Source organism: Alligator sinensis, unplaced genomic scaffold (assembly GCF_000455745.1).
Source record: "Alligator sinensis unplaced genomic scaffold, ASM45574v1 scaffold1520_1, whole genome shotgun sequence".
NCBI classification, from domain to species: Eukaryota; Metazoa; Chordata; order Crocodylia; family Alligatoridae; genus Alligator; species Alligator sinensis.
In genome coordinates, this window is record NW_005842659.1 from 594684 (window position 1) to 620608 (window position 25925).

Here is a 25925-nt window from a genome sequence, read left to right on the forward strand (position 1 = left end):
ACGTTCTGTTTTAAGTCAACAATCAGCTAAACTAGATAGAGTTTGATCTGATGCATCTTGATTTTGAGCCCGATTAGCTCTATAGCTTCTCTTTCCGCTTTATCGCCTCACATCCCACTGCCTCCCCTCCTGCCTGAGTCACAGTCCCACTTCCCCACACCTTCTTCAACTGCTGTGTTTCTTCACTTTCCTTCCTCCTCTCACTCTTGAGTCAGACTCTCATGTTTCTTGTCACCTCCTACTTCTACATTACTTCTTCCTTTCTCAAGGTCCAATCCTGCACATACTTCTCAGTGTGGATCAGGCCCTATAGCCCACCATGGCAATGCCAAGAACAGAGTTTGTGAGGTTTCTCCTCAGCCAGTCCCCTGGCAAAGCTGCCTGAGTTGCAGAGATGATGGATTTTCTGAATTAACAGCCTGGCTAATTTGTTTAATCCTTTGTTACAGCACTGGTTCAGTTCCTGTCCCCTCTGAAGAGGGTCATCAGGTAGCAGTATTAAACTCAACTCCCACAGGCTGCTAAGTTATGTGGATCTGGACTTTTGCTGAACACAGCCCCTGTTCTGGGTTATTTAGGTGCACTATCTAGGTGCAGGTCCTTTGAAATTCCTCCTAAAAATGGCACCCTGCTTTTCAGACGCTCAGCCCTGAAAACCAGCATCCCAGCATCCTCTGCCCCCACCCCCTCACCCAAGCCACAGCAAAGTTTATGTTCTGCCCTTGCTGTCACACAGTTTTATTACAGTTTAGCGCTCTGGGGACCACTTGACAGCTAAAATGAGGAACATGTACAAACTTTATTTTTCAAAACCCCCAAAGTTAGTGATCTAAGCAAGACAACAGACCCTATAATGCAAGTTACCCCATTAAAGTCTGCACTACTCCTGAGTGGTTTTGTGGAGGGCTTGGAGAAGGAAGTAAGGAGCAGTCAAAACTGCACCCCTTGCACTCAAAAGCAGTTCACCCAAAAGAAGGGAGGAGGAGGCAGAACCACAGCTATACCCCTTCACTACAAACTGGACTGGATGGGCTAGTCCCATGGGGAGGAGTATCTTGCTCCTCTTAAATGCATGCTGTACATCATGCACCTTTCAGAATGTTTCCTGGTGATCTCTCGTGGACAGCACAGCCTTTAAGCCACCCTGACACTTAGTTTGCACTGTCTTAAAAGCACAACTTAACCTTGCTTGACTAACATGCTCCAACCACACATTTAAGATGTAGCAAGAAGGGCAGTGACACTCCCTTTCATTACATGCTCAAATGCATGCACACATGTACTACTTCTCTTTTTGCTCAGAATGCCATTACTTCAGAATGTGAAGCAAACTAATATCCTACCACACCCGTACTGTAAAATGACAATTCACATTTTACTTAAAACTGACTTAGAGGTGGGAATAGAAAGCACTTACTGACAAAGCACTGAAAGAGAACAATTAATCATTCACCTGTAAATGTTTTTAAGTATTGTAAGCAGACATAGTAAGTGCAAAAGAGCTACTGTCAGAAAGTCCCCAAACTCCCCAGCTGTCATTTGCTTCAGTTACACTGGCAGGATACTGTAATTCATGGTTAGATATTAAACCCATTCCTTGCCAATCTAGTTACAGTCATTGTACATATGTGCACTGGATGACCAAAAGATTCTGGACTGGCATCAGAGGTAAATGTGAGGTTTTTTTGATACTTGAATTTTTCTCTCTCTCATAATGCCATCAGGTAAGAGAAAAAATAAAAATCTTCCTTGGACTCATTTCTTTCTTTCTTCTCCATATCTGGTTGTCAAAGCATATCATCTTTTGCAGACTATCAGGAAAGGAATACTCCTTAAGCCATTATTTAAGGACCACTTTCTTAGATAAAGAAACAAATCTCATGTTCTAAGCCGGAGTGTGGCGCACGTGCCGCAAGAAGCACAGGCAGCTTCTGTGTGGCGCACAGCTAATCAGTGGGCAGATAGGGCAGGAAGCAGAAAGCAAAGCATCCAAGCAGAGCAGCAGGTCAAGTAGGGGAAGGGGACTGGAGTGGCACTCAAAGAGGAGGCAAAGCTAATTTGTGGCATGACTGTTGAAAAAGTTGGCCTCTACTGTTCTAAGCAAAACAAATAGGTAGGGTGGACCTCCGTAAGTACATTGGTGGCCTGCCTCTACTTGGACTGGAATCAATAGTAAATACCCTATTGATTTTGTCAGGTGCTGAATTAAAGCCCTGACTGAAATCTTTGGAAACGCCACCTCAAAAAACAACTACTATTTTGTCTGGGCACAAAAGAACAATTAGTTCCTGCTTTCAGTAGTTATAATACAATGTTTTGCCTCAAAATAAATTACATATAAATGTAGCTAAAAGATTCATAGTGATGACAACACCACTGACTGAAGAACAATAGGAAGTCGATACCTTAACATTATGGTGATAGTACTACAAAAATTAAGTCACTACAGCATATTTAGTGGAAGTCACATGCCATCAGCCTTTCTGAAACTTGATCATAAAACGCTTGCTTGTGATAAATAACCTGAACCCCCATTGCATTTTGCATGCAGCAAACTTGTGAACAATTTTGCAGCAGCAGACAGCCACAAAAGAAGTGCAAGAGAGGCATTTTTGAGCAAACTACTCTAAAAACTAAGTTACTGTCACCCACAATTATGGCCTAAGAGTTGATTATGACCACCCTTGCAAATATTGACAGTACTAAGTACATGAGATCTCAGCCTAACAGTATGTCTCTACTAGAAAAAAGGTGCATTTAAAATGCAACAAATAACATAATATACCTTAAAAACTTAGAATGAAATCGTGACTCCATAGAAGTTAATGAGAGGTTTGCCATGAATTTCTATGGAGACATGATTTCATATCTGGCATAGACAACAAGCGGTACTTAGCACAGGTTAGATGGTTTGGCTGAGCCCCGGGTTCCCCCTTACAGTTTCCAAAGGGACATTTTCCTACTGTTAACAAGGCCAATGTATCTAAAAACCATTTTTCTATTTCTGAAGTTGCTGTAGTGACTCATTTGAAGGGCATGAGTTTGGCTGCTCCTGAATCAAAGATCACAAGGTAAAATAAAGTTACATGATACAAGAAACATAACCATTGCAAGGGAATCCAGAGCTCCAAGTGCTACACTGATACAGAGTTACAACCACTATTTAATTTTAAAACTAATAAGTAAAAACACCCTGTAAAGACTTTGGGAAGTTGTGAAAAAAGAAAAAGGGGGGTCGAGGTGGAGTGGGGAGGGGAATATGCTACAGTAACTCTCCAAGCTTGTGCAAGTGGATCCTAATGGCCAATTCTATCCTGTGCTTATAAAACCCTGCTGCAACACAAACACATTGTAAAATTTGTTTGCTAATGCTTCTGTGCTTTTTTTCTGCACACACAAATAATTTTTCTTGAAAACAAAATTACTTGCATTATTAGTATTCCAGCTCCCAATGCATTACTAATGACCTTAAACAATAAATGGTGACACACAGGAAAGAAAATAGTAATACTAAAACAAAATCCAAACCTGTCATTTTAGAAAATATGTATTTATTATTATGTTAGGGCAAAACTGGCACCTCTGCAGAGAGCAACACAAGATGTATGCATCATTTAAGTCCTTAAAAATAGTGGTTAAATATATATTATAAATATTATATATATAATTCTAACCTCAAGAATGGATTTTACTCGCAACACTGTTATCACTATTGAATGTACCCAATACATAAACCATCTAAATATATTAATTCAGCAAACAAAATAGGGGAAAGTCAGAGAACTGGTTTCACATTAAAAGTCATATATTACAAAACAAACAAAATGACACACATCAAAATGGAAGAAAACACACAACACTTTACCCCCCCCCCCCCAAAAAAAAACAAAAAACCCCAAAAACAAATTACTGGCCACTACAAGTTAATATAAATATATTTTCCTCCTGATCTCTCTTAAGAGAGCACAGCACTCTTAAATTAGCTGCATTCTGGGAATAAACGATCAACATACTGGCACAAAATATTCTCTTTTTCCTTCAGAGTTTGCAAAGGTAAAAATACCAGGGTTACCTCTGCATTTTCAACTCTGTTTCTATTCAGGAAACTGTTAGACACTTTTAACATCAGCCTTAGACTTTACAGGAAACACAGAAGTCACTAAAAAGGAAAACATTCAAATGATACAGGAAATTGAACAGGTTCTAGGTTCTATTAGTCAGAAATATATGCCCTTAAGAACAACTACAACAAGTGAAAAATTGTTCAAGACAGAATGAAAAGTTGTATTCATTATACTGTGTTGGGAACAAAAATTGGAGGCTTCTAAAAATGCTTTAAAAATTCAGTAGGTCATTTAAAGCAGTCTCCTCAACCAGAACATTTATCTGGCTAAAACATTCAGGCCTTTTCTTCATATTAGGCACCTAAATTATACTATTCCAGCATGTTCAAGTATATGCAGGGCCGGCCTGTCTTATCCTCTGAAAGCTGTGGCCACAGGGGGCCCTGCAGGTAAGGGGCACCCTGTGTCCAGCTCCTTGCCACCCCACTCCTTGCTCCCGGCTTCATGTCCAGTTGCTTGCCGCCACCGCCACTGCCACCCCCACCCCCCACTGCCAATGCCATCTTCTTTGCATCAGGGGACCCCAACTGAGTCTATGTAATCCATTGGTGCATCTACTTATGTAACAAGCCAGCACTTTAGCCTTAATGCTAAGTCACAAAGAATGCAGTAAGGAGGACCTACCCATTTTTTATCAACATTTTATCAGGAACTTGAACAGCATGGAATAGGATATTATTTAGTAGCATGGGTGGAATAGGATCTAGTCCTCAGTTTCCATTCTAGACCAAAAAGTCATTTAATCATTCATTGCTTTGTCTCACCAGTGAGGTAGGTTTTGAGGAGTTTCCATAAAGCATTTTTTTAAAGCATTTGACATTTTTATAGTTAAAAGTTAAAGTTAAAATCTTCAAGATAACTAGATGAAAACCAACCCTCTTTAACATTATTCTATCAGAAAACACCTCCCCCATAACTTTACAGCTGGAATAACACTAGAAACAGTCACCAAGACCATATACCAAGGACTCTTACCTGCTCGTAGTGGTATGTCTGAAGTAATGTAACCTGAATTATTAAATATTGCATTCATTCCCATGAATTGATCCACTGTAAACATCTGCATTGAAAAAGAGTTCATACTTATTAATATTGGGGTGTGTGTGTGTGTGTGTGTGTGTGTGTGTGTATATATTGTAAGCATACAGCATCTTTCATTTGCGGATTTCAAGGACTCTGAAAATGTTACCTAGGATTCCCAATACTTCTGCAAGGCAGGTACTTATTCTTAGACCTATTTTACAAATAGGCAAATCAAAACAGAGTTTAAGGGCTTGTCTACAGTAACACTTCTTGCAGTATGCAGCTTGAATCAGTACAGCCCTACTGGTGCCAATGACCAGAACACTGTAGTCAGGGTTTAACATTTTCACCAATACATGCTATAATTGTACTAGGCATGGAGCTGATAAACAATACAATGTGTTAGAGTGCATGCACCCCAGGCTAGATATCCCAAAGAGCTTGGATGCCGATCTCTTTTGATAGTTTGGCACCACACGTCTTATACAAGGTCAGACAGAGTCTATAATAGAGACAATGTATTCCAACAACCAATAGCTCCCTTGATCTAACCACTGAACAAAGGTTGATAGCTAAAAAGTATTTCCAAGGTATATACTATGTTAAAAATAACTGTCAAATAAGCACTTTTACTGGCTCAACTTAAAAAAAATTCTTTGAACATTTAAAAAAAATTAAGAATATATCGGTCTAGTGTGATTATTGGGTGTGTCTACATGGACATTTTACTGCAGAGTACACTAATAAGCTCCGCAGAAAAGTGTCACCATCTACATATGCGCTGGTATTAGGGCACAGTAAACTAACAGTAAACTGTTGGGGACAGTACTATCTTATGGCAGAGTAATTTACTGCACTTAAATGCATGTGTAAATGCTGATCAGAGGCATAAATTGCATCTGGTCAGCCCAGCCAGGAAGGAGACTGTTCCACTCCAGCTCAAATTGCTGCTGTCTTAGGTGCACATGTAGACACTGCACCTGGGAGCAGCTTATTTGGGCTCAAACAGCTCCGGAGTTTATTGCTTCGCATTAATTGCACACATAGATGCACCCACAGCGTATTAATTTGTCTCTTTCCAAGTAAGAAGATATGCCTAAGAAAAAAGAGTACCTTCTAGGAAATAAAAACGAAAAGTGATATAAATATAGTCCCTTTATGAACCTTAGAAGAAAATTTAAAAACAGAAGCAACATTTTTTTTGGATTTAATAAAAGGTATTCCAGGTAGTCAAGTCTCAAGCTGATGGAGAAGAGCTGCAGAAAGATGTCACCAAGCTAAGTTAGTGGGCAAATATGGCAGATGAATTTCAGGTCCTTGCTACACATTACATATATTATGCAGTTAACTAGTTGATCACACAATAAATTTAGACCAACCACACATTCAAAGTAATTATCACACAATAAAGATGACTATCCAGATATAAAAAGAGCCATCCAGCTTTAAAGTTAGTGCTCAAAAACATGCAACAACTGTATAGCTGGTGTCTATCCAACTTTAATTTAAACATATAGCAGGGCTCTCAGTGTCAACAAATGCAAGATCATGCATCCAGGGAAAAATAACCTCAACTACACATACACAATGCTGTTACAACTTGGGAAAGAAACTTTGGAATCATTGTAGATGGTTCTCTAAAAATGTCAGCTCAATGTACAGTGGTAACCAAAAAAGCCAATAAAAATTTTGGGCATCACTAAGAATGGATATAAAATCAAAATGTTTATTTCACTTTTATTTCCTAGAAGGTACTTTTTAATACAAATCTATGATACACCCACATCTTGGATACTGAGTGCAGTTCTGGTCCCTACAACTCTGAAAAGATGTAGTAAAATTCAAAAGGTACAGAGGTGGGCAGCCAAAATGATCAGGGGTATGAAGCAGTTGCCATACAAGGAGCAACTAAAAAGGCTAGGACTCTTTAGTTTGGAAAGGGCAAGGCTGAGGTGGAATGAGATAGAAAGTCTTTAAAATTATGAAAGGTCTAGACCAAGCGAATAGGAAACTGCTGTTCACCAAGTCCCAGAATACTAGAACTAGGGGGCACTTGCTAAAATTAGTAGGCAGCAAGTTTAAAACTATCAAGAGAAAGTATTTTTTTTATGCAACATGTAGTTAACTTGTGGAATCCACTGCCACAGGAAGTGGTAAAGACAGATAGCATAGCTAGATTAAAAAAAGGACTGGATAAATTTATTTATGGCTATTTATTAATGGCTATTGAGCAGATGGTTGTAGATGTTTCCTCTGCTGTCTCTAAACCAATAACGGTGGATGCCAAGGAAAGTATAGAATAGATGTTAGATCACTCTAGAGCTGTCCAGTTCAGTGCTCTTCCTATATAGCATCCTATATCGCATAGAGACTTCTACCACCGTTGGAGACAAGATACTAGGCTAGATGGATCTTTGGGCTGACCCAGTATAGTACTTCTTATGTATTTGTTATATACCTAGCAATCAATATGCAATAGCATCTGTAGCTTGTATACTCACACAGTTAAGCCACAACTCCAAAACAAATTGTTACTAACCTTAAATGTCCTTTTGTACTGCTTTAATTGCACTGTTGTTTGCATGCTCGGCAGCGTATTCCACTTTAATGGTGTTACTATTTGCACACTCGGCGGTGTATTCCGCTTTAAATAACTTTGGTACATAGCAAGATAAAACACCTCTGAGGTGTTTTAGTTTGCTACCTAACAAAGTGCAACAGTGCACAGGGCACTAGAAACTGACATGCTCAGGGCTTGGCAGGTCCCACACAGCTCAGGGTCTGTGGGACCCGACGGCAGCCTGTGCAGGAAGGCTCCATTGAAGGAAAAAAAAAAAAGCAGCAAGCCTGATCTATTTTTTTTTCCTCCCTGGAGCCTGCCTGCCTGCCTGTCTGAGCTGTGCAGGGGCCTGATGCTTCCCTCCACGGCTATGGCACCCCCTGGGACCACCTGGGTCGGGAGCTGCCTGGCCCCCCCAACTCATGGACTGCTCGGCTCATACAAGCAGCCTAGGAGTTTTGCCATAGACTCAACTGGACAAGGATTTAATCCATACTTCTATATGTTATGTACTTAAAAAAAAAAGCTAGTCCTGTTCTTAAATGTTGTAAACCAGAAGTTTTACTAGTATGCAAGCAATGTAACCATAATGATCCAAGAAATATGCAAGAGGCAAAGGTTTTTGTTGATGGTATCTGTTATTGAACCAACTGCCTGGTTGGGATAGACAAGCTTTCAAATGCAGTACAATCTTCAGGTTTGAGGAAAAAACAGGCACAGCAGATTTACAGTAAGTTGCATGGTAGCTGGGGTTTTCTTAAATCCCAAGCTTCTGTTGGGTGGGTAGGTGAGAATCTCAACTTTCATTTTAAAAAAGGTAGATTTGTAGCCCTCACAGTTGGGAGTGGGGTGGAGAGATGCTTAGGTATAGAGAGTCACATTTCCAATCTCATTATTTTTGAGTGTGGGTCTGATAATCCTTTGTTTTTGCCCTAGGAATAGGTCTCAGCCACATGGCAAATGCAAACCATTTACCATGTATTTACATTAAAAATGAGTTAATGGCCTGTATTATTGGCATCTTTCAATTATGCACTGTTCTCATCACTTAAATGAATCATAAGCAAAGTAACCAGACAGCACTCAAATCAGAGTTCTGAAGTATCAAGTCCTATTGAAATGATTGTAAATGAAGATATACTATAATGATCTCTTTCATACCGAGAACACTTAAAAATTGCATAAAGGAGTCCTTTTATGTATTATTTTAGCAACATTTGGTATGCTTGCACCACTGAAAGAATTTCAGTGTAAGTGTGCATCAAGGTGATAGGAAATAATACTTGCAGGAAACTGTTTAAAGTCTTAGGGTACTTGTAGACATAAGAGACCCCCAAAACTGATGCTTTAATTAAAAAACAGTGCATTCCCACACCAAGCCCCACACATGCCCAAAAGAAGCAGTGTGGTACTTTAACCTGCTTCCCCGACATCTGTAAAGATCAGGACCTTTAGTGGGGCCTTTCGGTGCTTTTATTTAACAGCTGACTGAATCAGCTTTAGCTGAAAGTGTCAAAAAGCCCTGCTGAAGCGTGCAATCTTTACAGACGCTGCAGGAGCCAGGTTGAAGTAATGCGCTGCTTCTTCCGGTAAAGCAGGGTTTTTAAAAAAAAATTTGCAAGCAGCCCTAATGGCCAGATTCTCTTTTGTACTAACGTCACTTTACACTTGTACTGTCAAAGGCCTGGAATTGTCATGGGCGTAAATTACGTACTACTGACACAGGATCTTGATATTAAGTTATGTTGATATTTATCCTGCTGATGCTGTTAAGGTTTTTGAATGATTAGGTAATACAGAATGAACCCACAACAAACTGCTAAGATAGTCAAGGAAAAGAAATGTGTGTATTTCTGGCATAATCTGAGCAAATAAGAAGTGTTCTTATACTTACTTGAGGATCAGACACTCCCATGATATAGGGATCTTCTGCCATGTTAAGTGCTGAAATGATGAAAGCAGAAAGAGAATGGCTGTTCACTGACTGACATTTTTTCATCAAGCAACAATAACAATACTTGTATCAAAAACAACTTTATTGCATTATAAACTGAAAACACATCACATGTATTCATAGTGCAAAGATAGTTTTTCTGAGCTTTAGTGATCTCACTGCAGCAATACTAGTTGTCTTAATACTCCTAAAATTTCTCAGCACATATAATGGAATGCATAAGGACAGAGGCTGGGATTCTCTGCTTTCAGCACCCATTTAACTGACAATCCCAGCCAAAGCCTTCATCAAAATTCATCCCTTCACTGTAATTCCAGGAATTAGTTTTCCAGGAATTAGTTTTCCTTTCCCTTTTTACCCCACATATATTTGGGCCTCTGCAAAACTATTAATATATTCCAGTAATTATAATATTTTGTGCTTCGGTAGAGCCAAACTTCCAAAAAAAACCGTTATGGGTTAAGGTAAGTATTTTAGAAAGATAAGGAGGAGTCAACGGATGCTCATTTTACATCACAATTTTAATTAAGGATGTTTTCCAATGAAGTATAACCTAACTGTGAGAATCTACTGATACACAAAAGAATGTGGGAAATGATTAAGAATCAGTAAGGAGGAAATGGGTCACTGGGTACCCTTTGCATAAATTAGAGAAGTGGGGACTGAAAATGAAAATTAGAATACAAAAATTAAACCTGGTTACTTATCAGGCTCCAAAGAACTATGGTCAGCCATCCATTATGACTAGAAGAAAGGAGATAAAATAAAACAAGGAAAAAATAGAAAGCGTTCACGACAGGGAAACTTTCCCTTTGGGAAAAGGATGTTCCTTATGGTGAAACTACATCCTCACTTGGGTGTACAAATACATTTTTCACCTTATAACTCCAACTCTGAAGAAGTATAATTCTAAAACTGGGGGTACATGTAATGCCACATCTTTGGTCAGACAACAAATAACTGGTAATAGTATGCAGCCAAAAATGAATAGCATGAATAGCAATAGAAGTTATTGTCACACATGCAGTGGTTGATAATCAGGTTTTTTTGTAGCAGGATGTTAACAACGTCAGCCAACAACATAGCATCATGAAAGACACTGTGCTAAACATTATTTTTCCTGCTTATATTAAAGATTTGCTACCATTATCAGTCTTTTTGGGATGTATCTGTACAGAAAACTCTTGATATGCAACAGGTCTCTGTTCTATTTTTTATTAATGTGATTGATAATTCTAAAACAATTAATTACAAAGTTATACAGAAGATTTTTTTTGATTTTACAGTTACAGATCAAATGAAGACTATAGCTCATCTATGACTAATACCTTCCTATAAATTAATGATTCATTTTTGGCATGATTCCTTCCTAGTTAGAAATTTAGAAGCTAATAAAAGGATAACCAGAAGAGTTCAAGGCCAAGGTTTCAGTAAGCATCAGAAATGCTTTTCCCCAACTTATGTAAGCAACCCAGGGAAATGCACCTTCAAACTATGCTGCCACAATGAAGTGGAATGAAAATTGGTTCCAAGACTCTGAAACCATTTTTTCATTTGGGTGAAAATACTCTCACCTTCAAGCTAATTATTAATCCAAGTTCCTCCTAAGCAAAACACTGAGCAAAATGATCTACTCCCCTGGGGTCCAGGTAGTGAGACGGAAACAGTCTGACAAGCTGCCAAGGATGCAAGCCTTAACTGTTCTTTATGGTATGTATCTCCCTTTATGGTATGTATCTCCCTTTGCAAGACTGTGGAGTTACCCATTCATAAACAATGTCTCTCAGCTTTTCAGTAAACCCTCTAAGTTATATTCACAACACATTCTGGCTAATTTGCGCTATCCCATTTCAGCAGGCTACCTAAAAAGGTCACAGCTGCTTTGCCTTACTGGGATGATGCAAGACAGCCACAATTTAACAGTGAATCTGGCTTTATTCTTAATTCAGCAGAACTTTATGGGGAGGGAAATGTGGTTATTTTTTCTCTTTTTTTCTGCTTCCTGGTAATATGCATCTAGAAGCTATATTTAGAACTTTAATCATATATGACTTAAAACAAAAGCAGGGGCACCAAATTTTCCAAACCACTCCCATTTATAGGACTTACCTATTAAAAATTAAAACATACCTTGAAATATAGCTTTTAATTTACCTAAAGGAGTTATTTAAGACTGCCTTACTGAAATGTTTGTTTTCCTTCTATTGGATGAACTAAGGAGTAGCCATTTAGATCCCAACATGAGATAAAGAATATTTTGCTTCACAGTGGGTACATCTACATGAGATGCTATTGTGCAGTGGTTACTGCGCATTTATTTAGTACTTGTATAATCAAGTACTAAATAAATGCGCAGTAACCAGAGTTACGGCACAGTAGTGCCGACCAACACCTTTTATGTGATGCAACTGTGCAGTAGCCTAATAATACTGTGCAACAGCATATTAGCAGTTAGTTCTGTGATGCGCTACTGTACAGTATTATTCGGCTACTGCACAGCCAGCGTCTCATGTAGATGCGCTCAATAAGAATCTGGGTATATACTGTAATGCAGTGTGGCTATGCACACGCAGATGCTGTCATTCTAAGGTTCTTTGTTAAAAGAAACACAGGTGCCTCTTCATTTAATTCAGGGGTGTATTTGGTAGTTGTGTTAGTCTGAGACAAAAAGACATACAAAAAACTAGAACCCTTTTATTAGACCAACTGGAAAATGGCAAGAAAATTGTCCTGGATTGTTCAGGATCAAAGTCCCTTCGTCAGGCTCTGGGAAAAGTGTAGATGGTATAAGATGGTAAAAAGTCCCTATAGATAGGAAATAAACTTAAGTTTTGTACAGAGGGAGCTAGAGTTGGAAGGCTGTCCCTCTGGGTCCATGAGAGTGTGTGAGCTGTGTTGAGTAGCTCTCAGCACAGCTCTCACACTCTCATGGACCCAGAAGGATAGCCTTCCATCTCCAGCTCCCTCACACAGCTTACACACTCATTCATGGCCTGTATTTCTATAGGACCCAAGACCCTTTCTTGAATCAATTAAGTGACTGATATTAGTGACACCATGTTTGGTTCATTCTAGGGGTGGAATTATCCATTTAACCTCTTCTAATTATATCAGTTAAATAGTTAACTGATAACATGTACCTTCTATGCTGACTGATGCAGAGTCCCTGACTGGTGCCTGCCCTGCCCTGGCCTGCCACAGGGAAGGAGTTGCAGCCACCTGCTCAGTAGTGTGGGGAGCCAGGGTCCATGCACAGACTTGCTCAGAAACAGCTGCTGCTAGGAGCTGCTCTCTGGCACCTTTGACAGGAAGGGAAGTGGCAGCAACAAGCCCCACCAGACAACATAGCCCATGTGAAGCTGTGGCCAGCAATAGCAGGCAAGGAACTTTCCCAGCCCACTGCAGCCACTGGCATGCTGGGAGGGAGGAACCAGACTAGCTATGGAAACTAGTCCCTCCTTGACCCACTCCTGCCCCCCCCCCTTCCTCCTGCTTGCCTGTCCACCCTACCACCTTCCTGTTCCTGTGGCACCATGCCACTTCCTTTCCTCACCAGACTGCACCCCATGCTGATGTTAACTAGGAATTCATTACCAGTATGGATATATTTATCATTTAAACATTTAACCTATCACATCCCTAGTGCATTCATACATTCTCTCAGGGGGAATGGTGCACATGCAATGTATTGTTTTGTTTAGGAAGTTTTGCTTGTTTTTTTAATGTTATGATGTGTTTGTATCAGGGAACACAGGCTGAAGAAAGGCACCTTGTACTTGCAATGGAAGGCACTGAAACCTGTGATGGTCCTGCATCCGATAGGATTTCATACTACAGTTGGGCCCAGTCCCCAGGAAAGATCTGATTCCGGTAAAGATGAGCTTTAACTCTGTGCTTTAACTTTAAATTGCACCTGACAAAAAAACTGTCAACAGGAATCTTCATGGAACTTTACACAAGCTCTTAGATAATTTGGGCCCAGATACATTGAGCACCTTGACCATGACAGAAATACTGAGCTTGACCCATGGGTACAAATCAGGAGATAGCTTAGATGTCAACGAGGAGGACTGAAAGTCTCTGAATTGTTCAACCAAAAACATACTATTTCTGAATTATTCCCTTGAATGGGAACTCACAAAATTTTCCTTCGATTTCTTCTTAAGAAAGTAAAGGAACAGCATTTAACACTGCGCTGAATGGAAAGGGAACTTGGTCCCTGAAAGCCAGGTACAGTAGAACCTGGATCACTTGTATCCACATGGTTTGCAATTTGCTAAATTTGTAGTGGGTTGCTGAGTTAGGGACAAGCCACACAACTTGCTTGCTGCAGCTTTTACTTCAAAGGGCACTAATTCTCCATTCAGCTGGAGCTCACACAGCCATGTGGCCTCACACTGCTGACTGGAAAGGCAACACTTTTTGAAAATAAAATCTGCACCAAAGAGTGGGATCACCTCACAGTTCTGAACAGTTGTTTATAACTCTCACCATTGCAAGGGTTCTGGAACCTAACCCTACTAAGTATCTGAGTTTCATGGTAGCTTGCTATGAATCACCTAGAGCCTAGGCCATCTATGCTGAGGTTCTGTGTTGCTGTGGGACAAAGCAGCAGCTTGGCTACCCTAGAACTTTGAAAAAGCAAAGAGGAACATTTGCTTTTTTGGATTTATTTATAGGTTCAGGTAAAGGTGAGCGCTGAATAGGGAGGGAGATTAAAGGATATCAAAGGTCACACGAAGTGGCTTTTTTGGCATTAAATAATCAAGTGGCAAACACATTTACTATGTACACCAAAGAGGAAATCCCATGATTCTAAATGAGGGCAGGATATGCCACATAAGGCTTAAAATAGCGTAAGGAATGTTGTAGATGAGTGCACTTTGAATACCTTCTGGTGTTTGAGGATTTGGGACATGTTTACATTTGAAAGTTAATTTACTCCTTGTCTGAATAATCTTATTCTAGCATAAGAGTGACTACTTTCTACTTAGTTATCTGTTTTTAAAATGCTATTCCCCAGTAACACCAAGTATACACAAGACCTAAATGTGATTTCCTATTACAAACAAGCAAGACCTACCTCTCCAAACAACACCAATACTTCCTCTATCTTGTTCATTATAGCTTATGCTTTTATAGTGGCTAATTTCACCCAGCCACACCTACTGGGTTTGATTACTTGGTCTGGATTTCAAAGAGAGCAAGCCATTTCCCTCCTACATATTAGCAGTCACCTCAGTGCATACACTTGGGACTGGACTTGTTGCTAGGGGGGAAGTATTGGGCTTTTTTTTTTTTTTTGCTTTTTTTTTAACATATTTTTCCAGCTAAACCTGACATGGGTTTCTGGGAGGAAGTGGACTTTAACTATGATGGATGATTATTCAGATGCTGCTTAACCAATAGTTTCAGAAAATATTTACAAATACCTTCTCCTCCAGCAAATATGTAGCTTTTCAAACTTTTTTTCTTTTAACTTCATGTCCATCTATCACTTTTAAGCTCATGACTGGCCTTGCTGACAGGATGTATATAGGCAATTTATACTAATTCACTGTAAAATCTCATTCCTCCAAATAAGACAACATCTAAAAAATAAATCTTAATTATGATCTAAACTTCATTTATGAAAGTGAAAGCAAAAAATAAAAATAAAATTATGGTTGAGACCCACCCTTCAATGGGACCTGAAACAAAAGAACCCTGCCCCCCCCCCCAAGTAATACATGCTTCTTTTACACTAACCTTTAAGAAGATCCTAGATAAAGCCTCTGCTTTTCATCCACTCTCTTTAAGTATAATTGGTCTGAATGTAATTTAGAGGTCAGTTTTGGAAAGACAGAACAGAGCTACCAACTTCCCCTCAACACATCCTAAGAGTTTAACTCCTGAAGATCTGCCTATTCACGTAAAAATGCTGAACAACACTTACATCTCTCTCCCTGGGTCTGTGTGTCTATATCTACGTCTCTCTTTTAAACTTCCTCTGGAAACACCTAAGCTACATCAGAGCAGCTAAGAATGAACTAATACAACCTGATTCTAAGGCCCTCTTCAGAGAATCAACCTGCAAACTCTGCCCGGTCAGAAATGTCTGCTGCTATTTTATTTTAGAAACAAATTTCTTCCATTCTATCCCTCCTGGAATTACTCCTAGTCAGATATACTTATATTCAGTTCACTGTAACAACCGACTTAAGGACAGATTGTCCACTTTGTTTAAAAAACCCAGAAGACTTTAACAGAGAGAGAATTAACAAGGCTTTACAGATATTAATGAGTTCTAGAGAAATTACTTTGAAAATCTATATAATATAATGGGCAATAGTTTCTATTCATAGACTTTTAGAAAGATAACCATAACCTTGCCACAAAAAACCTGAGAACAGTTTTAGACGCTTGATGAGAAAGATGACCACCTGTATAAATTCCATAAAACTTTATATAAAGCTTGTTTTATTCTACTTGCTAGTAGAGAAAAAACAAATCTCATCTCCTCTTTCAGAAGCAGACCACAGAACATAAATCAAGCCAAAAAAACAAAAGAAATCAAACAAACAGCCACAACCATCAACCTCATCTGTCTGGATGTCTTGAAAGCAGTCTTTTCTCAAGTTTTCTAGTGCTTAATGATTTTAGTCAAGGTTGAGAAATGCTCAAACCTGTATGTTCTTTTTTTCTTTACAAATTGGTTTGCTTTCCCCTTTATTTTTACATGTACATTCCAGATCTTAAAAGTAACTGTGAAAGCCAAGCAACTCTAATTATTAACCTAGTTAATTAACAGGCTTCTTTTGCTTACTAAAATAAGGATTACAGGGAGAGAGACAAACAAGGGAAATGAAAATCGCAGGAGTTATACTAGACACAGATTATCTTGCGCTACACAACAACACTGAACTATGGCGGGCTTCTTATTTCCTTTCTGATAACTAGGGTTTTGGAAAGGTGCCCATTGTGTGCTCAAAAACTCTGTAGTAACAGTGAAATCTGCAGACATAAATAATAGCTGTTTTACAGTACAATCCTCACTCAGTACTCCATCCCATATCTTTTCCTTCTGCATTAGGATCTCTTTCTTTCTGCTGTACTTTCAGTGTCATCCTTGGTGCTGATTTTTCTCTCTGCTTTACATAATCTATGTTTTCCAGAAGTAAATTTGAAATTGTACAGAGGTAACCATTTAAGCCCAGTGACCAAGTGAGTCCATGCACATAAATCTTCAAGTATTTGGAGAAGATATACAAAGGGAAAGTTCAACAACCCATATACCGGACAAATGTTATGTGGAGAAATTCACTTCTCGTAATTTAAGCCAAAATCCTATTGACATTAGAACCTAAAGGGTGTCTGTATGCCAGGCTTCCTTTTTTCCCTGGAAATAAATTCCTCCTTTGCTAACCCTTGTGCAGCAAGATTGGAAGCACTGTCACTGACAAGGCTCCAAGCAGTTGTTGGCTTTTTAACAAAGTTAGTTGTCCACACCTTTTCAAGCAGGTCTAGGTAAAAAACATTATAAAAGCCATCATCTACCTACCAGTGTCATGTGCTTCCCTCATTGTTATCACTGGTAGAACAATGCAGAGAATACTAATAATGTACATTGTGTCTTACATTTCTTTGATAATGGCAGAATAAGATGAAATCATTCAAATATTCCTGAGACATGACTTTGGGAATACTGTAAAGTTGCAGAGTTCTTTTTTTTTCCTTTTATGTGCAGCTAGCTACTCTTGTTACAGATGAAAAACCCCATGATTACTGAAACTGAGAGATTACAAACCTCAATATTAGGCGTTATTGCTTTGTATATACAAGAGCATTTTGTACACAATCAGTTTCATTATTGTTTATTGTGTCAGATATTCATGTAAACAACAAGAAAGGAAAGAAAAACACTAACCAAAAAGGTGACATTTCTGAAACTTGACATGAGCCAGCTGTAATATTTGAAACTAGTTCTAACCCATTACAGAATGTAACTGTGAAGTTAGTGTATTTTAACTTAGCAGACTCTCATGCACCTTTAATTATTATTTCAGTATTAATTTTTGTTTTATTTTGAAAACGCAGTTTTAGTAATGCTAGTCTTCCAAAAGAAAATGTTATATGCCATTAAAAGTGTTATATGCCATTACAAAGCAGTAGCCAGTGCTGTTCTTGGGAGTTCAAAAACTTAGTTTGCTACGTTTCAGCAATCTCCTACAAACTTACTCAACATATATGTTAAGGTATCTAAATGATGTCACATGTTTTTAAATATACAAATATCATCTACTTTTCCTTGTTAATAACAAGGACATGCTTATTATTTTCTGTTGGGTAGGACTCAGGAGATTTTGGCTGTACACTTTTCAAGCTGAAACTACGTTAGGCAGAAATGACTTTTCCTCTTGATTCGGAATCTTAAAATAACTTCATACACTTCTAAACACCACCATTACCTTCAACCAAGGAACTGTTAGACAGAAGGGCTGTCTAGCCTCAAATCTGTATAAAATTATGAACTACAGAAAGTCTGTAATAAAATCACTTCAGAAAATAAAATAGCTAACGGAGACTACAGGCCAGATTTTCAAAAGTGCTTACAGCGCACAACTCCTCCCCATAGAAACTGTTGAGTACCACCCTCTTCTTGAAAAAAAACCTCCTCTTCCTACAAGGAACAATAACTGTGTTTAGAGAAATATTTAATAACAATTGGATTTATTTGACAAACAGCAACTACATTGTACCAGTGGCTATTTTACTTGTATAAGCGGGGCTAGGGACAGATGTTACAAATAAACCAGTTTAAGTGATCAGAAACTGGTTTAAACCTGTAACAGAACAGAAGTTCAGTGCACATAAACCAGTTTCAAAATAGCCCAAACTGGTTTAAGAGAAACCTGGTTGAATGTAGTATCAGACTTAACTGATTTAGATCTAACCAGTTTATGGAAGGGTCCCAGACCCCTTGCTGGTTCAAGTTAAATCACAGTCCCCCAGCATCCCAAGATGCTTTCCAGCCCTGGGTTTGGCTGTGCTATCTGCTTGAGTAGAGCAGGTTTGGTTCCGTCCCTCTGCTCTCTAGCCGGAGCAGTGAGGGCTGGCTGACAAGGGCTTGGGGGTGGAAAACCCTGCTGTGGGTGCATCCTGGTCTGCCTGGTGGGGTGGAGCAGCCCCTGCCAGACTTTTCTTCCGCTGGAGTGGAGACAGGAGTGTGGGCCGGCAGGCTAAGGCGGGGGGGGGGGTTAAGCCCCTTCTATGGCCCATGACACCCCCAGCCTGGGTCTGCGTGGAGAGGGACTGCTACTTCTGCCTTGCCTGTCCTGCTCCTTGCAGCAGCAGAGAGCAGGGGGTGTGGCCACACCCTGGCTGGGGCTGACAGGGCGAGGCAGGGCAGCGAGGTTTAATCCAACCTTCTCCCATCCTCCCATGGGACCCCAGCCAAGGTCTGTCTGGCTTTTTCCCCCCACCCACCACTCAAATGGCAAGAGCATAGCCCAGGGGTGGGCAAAATGGGGCCCCTGCAGGCCATTCTCTCTGGCCTGCAAGGCCCCTAAAAAATTTACAAAATGAATATTTATCTGCTCCTGGCTGCCTGTCATGCAGCCTTTGATGGCTTCCCAAAACTCAGTAAGTGGCCCTCCACCCAAAATAATTGCCCGTCCCTGGCATAGCCAGATGCCAGCCTCAGGCTACTGCCTGGGGCCAGCATCTGGCTGTGCCCCCTGCCACTCAAAGGGTGAAAAATGCCAGGCAGACCCTGGCTGGGGTCCTGTGCCAGTAGCAAAGGGGAGGGGAGGGGAGGGGAGGGGGTATAGTCCCCCCCTCCCTTATCCTTCACCTCATGCTGCTGCCCAGGGCCAGCATCTAGCCACACCTTGCACTCGGGAACAAGCCTGGAAAGGGCTGCTTCCCCCTTCTCCCTCCAGGCATACCGCAGCTGGAGACCATGCAGGCCAGTGTGGATGTTTAAACTCCTCCCAGTCATACTCAGCGGTCTGCCAGGACCTGGCCACAGCCCCCTCCCCATAAAAGTATTAGTTCCTTTCTGTAATTGTTCTGATGACAGATTCAGTGGCAATTTGTTTGCAAGTTGAAAATGTAAAGTACTGGCCTCCTGGCTAGTCATGGTGCCATGCTGATCAGCAAACAATACTGGAAGACTGAGGCAGCAACATGACAACATTTTTTAAATATGTGGGTTTTGAATGGGTAGAAGCCTTCATTTAAAAACACAAAATGAAATAAAATCAAGAGACAGCATTCAGATGGTTTGAAATTTAAACATTAATTAAAAACTAACAACAAAAATTCTTTCGTCCTTAATGTCACACAATGTCATGTTAAACATACAGTATTTCACAACATTTCCAATAAGAATGGAAAAATCATGCTAGTTTTTTCCTGTTTTATTTTATTAACTTCCCAACTGTTTACCAGTTACATGAAATCTGATATTAAAGAATGTTATCAGACCTGGGACTTATTTTATTTTTAACGTGCTGACACAAATAAAGTTTGCTTCATGGACTGACTGATAAATATAGTTTATAGTACTTTACCTAAATAATTTTGCGCTTTAAAGGAATAAATTTAATTTGATACTGGATTTCACTACAATGATGTTTACAAAAAGAATAAGCAAAGAGGTAGCAGTAAAAGTTTAATCACAATTGTTGGTCTACGAGGTTGTCTCAATCCTAGTTAAGGAATGTTATCTCTAATCAGAATAATTTGCAATAGGCTTATTCATTTCTTGGTTCTCAAATGAAATTGTCAAAGCAGGATTTGATTTAGCAAGGTATGTTAACTTAAATAGTTCACTTAAAATAGTGAGCAGTGCCTTGCTTGACTAAGGGAACTAGTCACAGATGTTGTCGCAGAGCACTGAGGTGCCCTGCTCCTAGAGGGCGGAAACTGCTAGAGAAAGAGCCCTAGCAGGGAATAAGGAGCACAGCTGTGGGTTGCCCGGACAACGGGAGTCAGCAAATGACCCACACCTGCCAGCGATCAGCTGGCTGTAAGGGGCAAGGCCTGGCTCTTATAAAGCCCAGGGGCTGAGGCCAGAGGCAGTTCTTTACCAAGTCAGAGAGCGAGAGCGAGAGCGAGAGCGAGAGCGAGAGCGAGAGCGAGAGCGCGAGCGCTGGAGCCGAGCTCCTGGAGTAATGATATGAGGAGAAGCCTGACTGGAGGTACTGCTAGCAAAGTAAAGGGGAGCAGCTCCAAGATGTCCAAGCAATGTTGTTACAGCCAGGTGGCTTATGTTTCAGTTGTAGCCAAGAGGCTTGAGTTTGTGTTGTTGTTACACCGGTGGTTTGAGTGAGGCTATTAGGGGTTGGAGGAGGCTTCATAGGAGACCCACAGTAGTGTGGGGATCCCAGTGCCAGTAGGGGCACAGTTTATGGGGTGCTTAGACCCCAGCCCCAGAGAGGGGTGTTTGAAAAGCCCCAGTGTGGGTGTGGCAAGCCCCAAAGAGGGGGCACTACTGAGAAGCCCCAGTGTGGGCACGGCGAGCCCCAGAAAGGGGGCGGTACAGAGAAGGCCCTAGAGAAGAGGGCAGTGGTACAGAGTGGCGAGCCCCAGGAGGGGGCACTACTGAGAAGCCCAGTGCAGGCATAGTGAGCCCCAGGAGGGGGCAGCACTTATGAAGGCCCAAGGAGAGGGCAGCAGTGCAGAGAAGGCCCCAGATAAGGGGGCACGAAGAGCCCTAGGAGTGAGCGATTTGACTGTGAAGGCCCAGTGCAGCCACGGAGAGCCCCAGGAGAGGGGCGGCATTTTGAGAAGGCCCAGAGTGGGCACAGGGAGCCCCAGGAGGGGGCGGCGGTACCAAGAAGGCCCGGAGAGATGAACGGCGGCACCGAGAAGGCCTGAGATGTGCGGGCGTGAGTTTTTAGACAGAGACCGAACAATGTCTATTCCAACTGTGAGGCTTGGGGCATAGTATAAGGGGTGGTTGGAGCCACACACAGCCCATAAGGCTAGGGTGCCCAGGAAGCACCCATGGTAGAGCAGAACCCATAAGGGGTCTGGGAATTCACGGGGCCAGAAATAACTGTGTCCAAGGAGACATAAGGCAGCCTCCCAACCTTATGTGAACATCAAAGACGTGGCGAGCGAGAATCCGAGGGTGCCCTTGGGCCGACTTGGCACGGAGGAAGGGGGCCTTAAGGAGGTCACGCCCCTCCTGTAGGCCCCCGCCATGACAGATGTCAATATGATTTTGTTAAAAGTAGGTTGTGTGTGGGTTTTGTTTTTTTGTTTTTTTGTTTTGTTTTTTTCCTACTAAGAGCTGTACATGCAGCTCACCTAATGCCTACCAACAACTTTTTGGCCCTAAAGATACCTTGGTTATAGAGGCATTCAGGTTTAAGTCACTTTCATCTATAATTCATTTGTTATACCTTGAACCTTTCAGTGTTTTGGGGCTTGTTTTGTTTTGTTGGGGGGGCGGTTTTTGGGTGTTATGTTAGCGTTTGGAGCAGGAATAAGCCATCAATAAACTGAAGATACAGTTTTATCTTTAGACACTTCCTTGTTGGCTAATTGAGTCTATAAGGTTCTATTGCTCATGAAGAGACATTTGACTTGAAAATTAGTTAAGATATAGCTAATAAGATAATTCCATGGGGTGGAAGTTTGTTTATTTAGATTGGTTTCTGGTTGAAGTGGTCTAACAAGGCTCATGATAATTCAACAGACAGAATGATAGCATGACCAAAGCTTACAGTATAGAATTTTCAGAACAGCAGCATCCCTTAGAACAAACACTGAAATACAAATTAATAAAAGTATATTAGTATATATTTTTTTCAGCTTTCTTTTCAACCTCATTCATGATGGTAAGATTAGATATGCATCATCTATAAGGAAGAACTTGGCCCCGAGTTCATAACTGAACTTATGAATCTCAATCATTATTGAACATGCTTGATAACCCTCTTAACATTCAAAACTCAAAAGCTTCCAGTTCTGTGCTCTGGAGATAAGGTTACTAGGTACACCACAGTACACTGAAGGACACATTCTGGGCTTTCCCATGGAGCTTGTATAAGGCAGTGACATATGGGAAGTAATTAAAACAATGTAACAGAAAGCTGAACTTTACTTTTCACAAAAACTCCAGTATTCATTTAACATTGGCTTTGAGATCTGAAGTTCTTTGTATAGATACAATTGCTAATCAGCACTGAAAAAGTAGGAACATTTAGAAAGGTGGATCTAAAATAGTGCTCTCCATGGCTTTTTCTGTTCCTTCCTCATTTTCTGTTTTCCATCACAAGCACTTTTTCCACTCTCTAAAATGGCTCAATTCATCTTCTGTTGATTTTTTGTAGTTAACAGTCTCTATCAGTTGCAGATTACTTCTCTGAAGACCGTACTTTTCAGACAAGCAACTCCAACCAAAATGAAAAACACATTCTTGGTTTCATTATCTTAAACACCTTAGTGTTTATTTGTTACTTCTTAGTGAAATTAATTTACTCTGTGCTGACTTTACTGTTGATCATTTTCTTTCAATGGGAGTGTGGACAGAGGAAAGGAAGGCTTTCCCTTATTAAACTGAGAACCTTTTATAATGAACGCAGTCTTGCAAACAATAAACCAAAGGTAATGGAGGGGTAAAGGAAATTCAGACATAAAAATATTATGTGAAGATCTCTAGCTGGTCAATCTTGTCATAATTTCACTGTCACTGAACTATAACATTTTATAGTAGTTGAGAGGCTGCATCCAGGTTTTTACAAAGTGCTTTGTTCCGGCATTTTAGCAACTAACTTACTGATCATTCATTAACATAGATTACAGGGAACCAAATCTGAACAGTTTTATCTTCTCTTCAAATTACAAAAGTATGGCTTTTTACCCAGAGAAAGTAACTCTGACTAGTATGTTTACAAAGCTAAACGAATCTGTAATACACAGCAAAAAAAAGTTTCAGAACTTCAAAAAAACAATAAACAAACAACTAAAAAATATTAAGGCCATATTTTTAACTCCATTACTTCAGTGTAAATCTGATGTGCCAGAATGAAGAATCATGCTCTCTAAGATCTGTTCGGATTTCTGTCTTGGAAAGAAAATATAGAGAAAACAATAAAAGGGATTTTTTTAAAACCATACAGTTAAATACTCCTATTTACAGTAAACTCTGATTAACTTGTCAATGCAATGTGAATAGAAATAATGACAAATTATCTGGTAATGACCAACTTTTAGAACTGGATAATGGGGGGGGAGAAAGGAACCAAAGGGCAAATTAAACCAGTGACAAATTAATCAAAGCTTATTGTGCTCTATGCCATGTTAAATAACATCTCTATTTTCTTCTCAAACTTTACTTTTTTGTAAAGATTTATGTCTTCAATATTTAATTTTTTTAAACTGGAAAACAGAAATATGCTTTTGAATTAACAGACGGGTTTTATTTGTAAAGCTCCAATCCTGCAAACACTTACACGGGTATACAATTAAACATATGTGAATAAAGTTGTACATATAAAAGCTTTTGTAGGATCAGGCCCATTGCCTGTATTTGTATACAAAATGGAGTCCAGGCTAAAGAAATAATATCTATTTTATATATTTGGAAGGTTCAGTTCTGCATTATTTTTTTTGCTTTGCCATTGTCCTGGAGGAAGCAGTATTAAGCTTGTTTTCTTCATTTGAACACAAATTGTGTGTGTGTGTCTTTTATGTTCAAATGAAGAAAACATTTAATGACAGAGCAGAAAAACTAATGTGGAATTGAACCTTCCACGTGTTAGGGTCAGCTATAATAGCAACAAAGTGTCAGATATTAGTCTCCATCATGGAAAGAGTATTTCATTTCTATCTAGTACTGTGGATGCCCTTAAACCCTTGCCAGCTACCAGCTGTAAAACTGCTTGTAATCTTCCCTGTATTTGCAACACAGACCTTTCATGGTTCTCACTCACTATTAGGGCTTTCCCATGCTACTTCACCACCAATGTTTACAGTTACACTAGAGGCCCAGATTTTCTTTGGGAGGCATCTTCTACTGGACACACTGCATCACTGGGATACAGTTAGACAAGCTTTCAAAACACAAAGTATCCCACTTTAAGTCACAGTTATACTTTCAACTGGCAGGTTTGTCAGGAAAACCAATTCAGATACAACAGCAGAACCCCTGAAGGCTGTTGCAGGAAAAGCCAGAACGTCAGACAAAAATGGAGCAATTGTTCACAAACTGTGGCCTTCACACACTATGCTTTTCTTTGTTGTACCAATTCTGGGTCTCCTTAATCCGTGGGGGGGGAAAAAAATCGCAACTGTGCCAGAACTACAGATATCCTGAGCAAAGGAGGAGGAAAAAGGGTGGAAAAGTGGTATGCATCCACTTCAGCTGTTTTGTTTCCTGTACCTGGCAGGACTTTGCATCCACCCCTTTTCCCCTCCCTTATGCAGAATATCTACACAGCTGGCACTGTAGTGGTTTTTCTGTGAATCGAGGAGGCCCACAACTGGCGTGATGAAGGTAACCGTGGTTTGCGAAGACCACAGCTTGCTCCATTTCACGGGCGACACTTGGGCTTTGCCGGCAGCAGGCTTCAGGGGTGCCACTATTGCACTTGAACTGGTTTTCCTGACCCACCTGCCAGTATGACCATTACCTGAAATGGAGTGCCTTATATTCAAAAGCTGGTGTCTCTTGATCCCAATTACACACTGGGTCTAGTAGAAGATGCCACCCAAAGAAAGGACCCCCTGAGGGGGGCACATGGAAGGAGGCAGAGCCCAGTAATACATCCAGCATTTCCTCCTTCCCTTGATTTGCCCCCTGCCCTTGGCAGGGCTTTGTGTGCCTGCCCGTCTCTTCCCACCTGGCTCAGAAGAGCCCCACAAGCATCCCCATGAAGGCAGGGGGGAAAACCCCTGCGTGCATCTTGGCGGCCAGGATCAGCAGCCACAAAGTGAGTCATGACACAGCAACTAAACACAGGGATTTTTGAAGTTACACAATTACAAGCAAAAAACCAAAACAAAATAAAATAAACATATCAAAAAGAAAGACATACACAGCAGCAAGAGGAGGCGGTGATGACAGCCCCTCCCTCCCCAGGGCCGGGGGCGGCCCCAGGCCGGGCTGCGCCAAAGGAGGAAGCGGGCCGGGCCGGGCGCGCTGCCCGCCCCCAGGGCACCCTCCCGGCCAACTCGACCCCCCCCTCCCGCTCCTCACAGCCCCGCGCCCGCGATCCAGAGTGACCCCGGATCCCCGCTGGCGGGGCACAGCCGCGTACTCACCCTGCCT

The 25925-nt window shown here is 40.7% G+C and overlaps 1 protein-coding gene and 1 long non-coding RNA gene across 10 annotated transcripts in view; one reads left to right on the top strand and one right to left on the bottom strand.

The window, feature by feature from the left end:
* Window positions 1-25925, bottom strand: part of NFKB1 (nuclear factor kappa B subunit 1) — an 89127-nt gene that overhangs the window by 61944 nt on the left and 1258 nt on the right. The window contains exons 1-4 of one of the 9 annotated variants that reach the window (XM_025215655.1): window positions 23656-23671; window positions 22378-22419; window positions 9602-9651; window positions 5100-5184 (exon numbers count right to left, since the gene is read on the bottom strand). In XM_025215655.1, the coding sequence (XP_025071440.1) occupies window positions 5100-5184; window positions 9602-9651; window positions 22378-22419; window position 23656 (178 nt within the window). In that variant the 5' untranslated portion in view covers window positions 23657-23671. Of the gene's footprint in view, window positions 1-5099; window positions 5185-9601; window positions 9652-22377; window positions 23558-23655; window positions 23687-25692; window positions 25707-25925 lie in introns of those variants that run through there. The other 8 variants (XM_025215653.1, XM_025215659.1, XM_025215652.1 and 5 more) reach the window with 8 other exon arrangements.
* Window positions 13217-16705, top strand: LOC102369759. The gene is made up of 3 exons (XR_324962.2): window positions 13217-13257; window positions 13407-13531; window positions 16170-16705. It is a non-coding gene; the product is annotated as an uncharacterized LOC102369759 (long non-coding RNA).